The 5,446-nt window shown below is 35.3% G+C and overlaps 1 protein-coding gene across 1 annotated transcript; it reads right to left on the reverse strand.

Moving 5' to 3' along the window:
* Nucleotides 1-1,079: 1,079 nt before the first annotated feature.
* LOC108201243 (agamous-like MADS-box protein AGL15) lies at nucleotides 1,080-4,645 on the reverse strand. Its single transcript, XM_017369536.2, has 7 exons — nucleotides 4,375-4,645; nucleotides 3,052-3,130; nucleotides 2,133-2,197; nucleotides 1,948-2,047; nucleotides 1,811-1,852; nucleotides 1,370-1,411; nucleotides 1,080-1,244 (listed from the first exon to the last, which is right to left on the reverse strand). Exons 1-7 carry the CDS (start codon nucleotides 4,554-4,556, stop codon nucleotides 1,080-1,082), a joined length of 675 nt encoding a protein of 224 aa, XP_017225025.2. The 5' UTR covers nucleotides 4,557-4,645.
* Between the last annotated feature and the right edge of the window lie 801 nt (nucleotides 4,646-5,446).

Raw genomic sequence — 5,446 nt, forward strand, 5'->3', positions numbered from 1 at the left:
AAGACACGATTGACAGGAAGATTGTATAAAAACTGTGGGCAATAAATATGAAGAAAGAAAGAGTAAAAGTGAAAGTTGAATAAAAGATATGGAACTAGAGAATTTTATAAGATAAACTGAACGAAAATTAAGGGGGAAAAAAGAGCCTGAATACTACTTCTGAGAGACGAGTAAAATTTTCACGTAACTTGTTACAAAAAGAATGGAAGAAGAAGCTCAGTGTTGGTGAATGCTAGAATATGAGCTTCTTGCTACTCAAATGGTTGCTGCGAATGAGGGTTTTCACTAGCTAATCATGTTGGTCTCAAGAATTTCTCTCTGGAGTCTGATCGCAGCAATGTAGTAACTATAATCAATAATTTGACATTGAATTACAAATAAAAGCAAACACAATCGAGACAAGAAGATTAGCACATATGCTTCTCAGAAGATCAGGAACAGAGGTTGCCCCAGAGATTAGCACATATTCTTCTTAAAGCATCTCCAAAGTAGAAAGTAAATAAAGGGAAGGAAACTGCTACTTAATCTGACATTACTCTGACGAAACAAAAAACAGCAAATTTAACGGCAAAAAAAAACCCCAGCAAATTATTCATGTGATCCAGCCTATAATTGGCTTTTACTCAGTTTCAATATTTTCCCCCCAGTAATGGTTTACCGGGAAACAGGAAAAAAGACACTGCAACTATTGTCTTAAAAATTTTCCCCACAAGAAACGTTTTGTCATAAAATGAGCATCACCTATGTATTTAGAACTTCCATTTTCAAAATGGTTTTCGGCAAACAACTAAAGGCAAGAATCATCAGTCAATCTGACTGTCAAAAGTACCAGAAGGAGTTTCAGTTTCTTGCTCCGGAGTCTTCCTCTTTCGTTGATTGTTCTCAGGAGGGGGACTGCATGCAGAAAGACTAAATGAGGCGGACTGAACAATATAACATGTTATTGTATATAAGAGATAGAAGACTGAGAGAAATCTAACAGCCGAAAACAGCATACATCAGCTAATAAATAATTTTCTAGATTGGGGTGGGGGGATAAAGCACGATGATCCAAAAAATTAAATGAATTACCCAAGGAACTAGGCGGTCATCATATCTGTGTTTTCAGCATCAGGTTGGCAATCTGTTTCCAGACTTGCGGGTACATGTTTAATTGGAGAATATTTCCTTGGCACGTCATGGTACTCAAGGTAGCCAGACTCAGGGAGTGCATTTTGTGGAAAATAACTTTGAAGCTCCTCAATCTGCAATCATATTTGAAACATTAAAACAGTAGATGAAACAAAAATGGTAGTACTACAATCTGATTTTAGAATCACATATATGAGAGAGACATGAAAGGAATCTTTCTCGAGGATAAATGATTTACCTTTCTGCGCAGATTAGCATTCTCCATGCTGACCTTCTGTTCCTGGTAGCAAGGGAAGTGGAAAAAAAATATAATAAGGTTATCTCAGTAATGCAATGGCAACTGTTGTCTTTCATCGCAGTGGTAAATGCAACAACACATATATAATAGTACTAAATTTTGTCGTTCTACGTAAAATAGCATCATGCTTCTTCTACATATTGACACTAGACTTGCAGGAGACTAATTTCATTTATTCTCTCAATAAATTGCAGGACTCTATTTTATTTCAGTAATCTATGAATTTGTTGCCAGTAGGTAAATAAATCTAAACAGGATGCCACTTCTATAGGTAACTATATTTATTAACAACCATATTTATATCTCATCGTTCTTTAAGGTGAAATAAATACAAATTATTTCTTCTATCACATATAGCTGATCAACACTGTAAACTCTTGCCTTTTCCCTTGATACTTCCAGTTGCTCCTTCAGTAATTGTTCCTGAGATAATTGATCATTCAGTTAAGAAACCTGTCTTTCTGCATAAAACACTTCACTTAATAGATACTGAGTTACAGGTGGACACGTAATGAAACCTTTCTGTCCTTCAGAGATAATAACCCTTCATTGAAGAGCTGTTCTAACTGCTGCAATTCTTTTAAGCCTAAACCGCTAAGGTCCTTTCCCAATATCTGCCTACGAAAGATGAAAAACATGACCACAATAAGTACACTCTTCCATACAAGTGTTTGACTACTTCACAAGCTAAAAGGAAACTTACTTGTTTTTCATCTTGAGATCTGCCATCTCCTCTTTTAGACCCTGAACTACCTGAACTTCCTTCTTCTCGAACACAATACATCAAGAAAAATAAACAGTAAGTATATAGCTTAGTAAAACTTGACAGAATATTCAACCAAAATGAGCATCTCATCTATAGATATGATTACCATGCTAGTCACATGATAGTAACTTTCCCGTTCATCAAAGGACCCGCCTAGCTTCTAATGCATTGCATATTCGTCAACATAGGGTGATAGTGAGATTTTATTTTAATGGCACTTTTGCAGAGAACCAATGTTAACTATAGTTGAATACATAAAAAAGACACAGGATATGTTATGAATAACTGCCTCAGAAGTCAGAAGCTTAGGATCTTTTATCTTGACATCGTTACTGTCAGCAGACACTAAATAACTCAAATAATAGAAGGAAAATTTTGTATCAATTCTGGTGCATCCAGTGGGGGAGCCAGAACTTACCGGTGAAGGGGGCACATTAAATTTTTTTTAGCCGTAACGAGCGAATGAACTAAATGAGGGAGACTACTAGTGATATCTTTTGAGCCTTCATTTTACCTTTCGACTTTTGTGAAAAGAATATAAGAAAAAAATACTTTCAATAATAAAATAATGATATCAAATTTGGGTATTAGAAGTTACATGAGGGTTAAAATTGTATGTTTTCAATATAATATACGCTGGTTTTACATGAAAAATACGTTTTTTTAATCCAGGGGGCACATGCCCCCGGAGGGCACAACATGCCTCCGCCACTGGGTGCATCTAGTTACTGAAGTTTCTAATTAAAGAGGTGCGGCACTTTTTAATTCTACTTCATTTTAGCATATGTGGCATTATGTGGTGGGCTAGACGGAGAAGAAAAAAGCCAAAAATATTCGAAATAAGAATGATACATACCGGTACCTCATGCACGACGTCAGCAGAATTTCCAGACGTTTCCAGACATTTGCTATACCTTGCAAGTGTCTGATCCATACTGCAATAGCGAAGTAATGATAAACACTCAGAATATGATTATACTAACCAACAAAGGAAACAGCTGCGCGCAAGATTGAACAAAAACAAAACATGAATAAATACTTGTATTTGCCTCTTTTGGATAATATTCGAGTACTATACTAATTTGATTTACTGAAAAGATATTGACAAAGAACTAGGTAATCTGCTGACGCAAGCCCTCCCACCGAATAATTTTTAGTCATAATTATTTTCAGAAAAATGCAAGCGACTGTTCATTTAAAGGTCAACTACTTAATAGACGAGTTTATAATATTACTTATAAAGAACGTATCAATATGGCAAAAGATTTTTAGGTAAAATAATCTTCACTCCACCCTTGTTCTCTCCGGTGCGAAATCCTCCATTAATGCAAGGTTGAAGATTAGGCATTTTAGTTCATTCTAAGCCCCAACTAACTAACAAAATTTAGTGACCATAATGATGGAAATTATTTGTTCTTTAAAAGAATGTGGTTCTTCTTATACAGTTTTGGGTTTAAAAACCGAATGAAAACACATGAATTGAAACCAAACCAACATTTTGTAAACCCGATTTCAATCAGGTGATGTATCCTTCCAGTGATCATAATCTTAGTCCAAATCAAAAGTTGCTCTGAACAAGCACTGGTCCTAATTACTGATATGAGGATCTGTAAGGTATTTCAAATCTTAGACACACGTATCACTCGACCGTATGAATTAAAGAGCCTTTTCAAGCCCAATTTCTCATCTAAGCTCAATCCATTAATAGAGGTCCAGCAAACATGCCAAACATCAAATATCTTCTACAAAACCAAACATTCATTCAGATATCTTCTGTGGTTTCATTTGTTACTTGGAACCATTAAAATTAGTCTCTCGCCTTCAAAGATTACTCAAATATATGTATCGAGTTTCAGTCTCAACGATACATGACAGCACACTGTTCACATCAAAGCATGTTGTTGACTTGACTCAACTCTCCATTTTATAATAGTAACATGTAACAAGAAGATTTCTGTCAATTCAGCCAAAAATTGCAAATAAAATCATATAAACAAGCATGTATATTTACCTGATTAAGTTCTTAACAACAAAGATTAGCAACCACATTAAATCTACTCTTTCTTAAACCAGATAAAAACAATTAAAGCTTGATTTAAACAGATTCAGTAGCAAATCGAGAGAGAGAGAGAGGGGGGGGGAGAGAGAGAGAGAGAGAGAGAGAGAGAGAGAGAGAGACCTGGAACTAGCAAACTCAAAAAGCTTGCCAGTGCTGGAGAAAACAATGACAGCAATCTCAGCCTCACACAGAACGGACAGCTCATAAGCCTTCTTCATCAAACCAGCACGTCGCTTGGAGAAAGTCACTTGCCTGCTAGTCACATTCTCGATCTTGGCCATCTCAATCTTTCCCCTCCCCATCTCTCCCAATTATCAGATTCACCCAAATCTCTCTCCTCTCTCCAAATCTCTCTCTATATAAAGAGATACCTTGTTCTCTCTCTGGAATATTATTCTTAAAAGGGAAAAGAAATACTGGGCTGGGCTGTCCAGTTTTGTCTCTATATATCCAAATTTATATCTCTACTCCAATCAAAAGCGAAGGTAAAGAGGCGTTGAGTTGAATTTGTAGACAAAAGGGAATAAGAGAGAGAGAGAGAGAGGAGAGAGAGATCTAAAAACAGAAATTTTGCATGGCATTAGATTTTATGCATGACACGGCACACGCCCTCTCCTCTTTTGACACCTTTTAGAAATCTTCTTTCGCCGCAGGGCCCACGTCTCTCTCATGCTTCTTCTGCTGTCCCTTTGATATCTATAGACTTCCTTTTGATATGTTCCATTCAATTTTATACATTTAAAACGTTTCCTGAAATAGTAAATTTTTATTATATAAAAATCTCACTCACCCACTAACTCTATCTACCTTTCCAAATCTATCATTTAATGGGTCCTACCACTTTACCTATTTTTCTTTTTATTCCTCATTATTTTATACATTTTTTTAGTCTATATATCCATAGAGATGGAGGGAGTATTATACTACTCATTCTGTTTTTTAATATTTGACGTTTTGACTTTGGGCACGTACTTTTAAGTACTTTGACTGAGTAGTTAAAATTATTATTTTTTAAATTTGTCTTTTTCTGAATAAAAACATATAATTAAAATTTTAATTTACAAAAAAATCAATCAAAAATAATAATCATTACTATCCGTATCCGGTCAACTCACCTAAAGATGTGTGCCGAAAAACAAAACGTCAAATAATAAAAAAAGAGAGGGAGTATCAATTTATTTTGCTTTTTATT

The sequence above is a fragment of the Daucus carota genome, chromosome 9, assembly GCF_001625215.2.
Source record: "Daucus carota subsp. sativus chromosome 9, DH1 v3.0, whole genome shotgun sequence".
Taxonomy (NCBI): Eukaryota; Viridiplantae; Streptophyta; class Magnoliopsida; order Apiales; family Apiaceae; genus Daucus; species Daucus carota.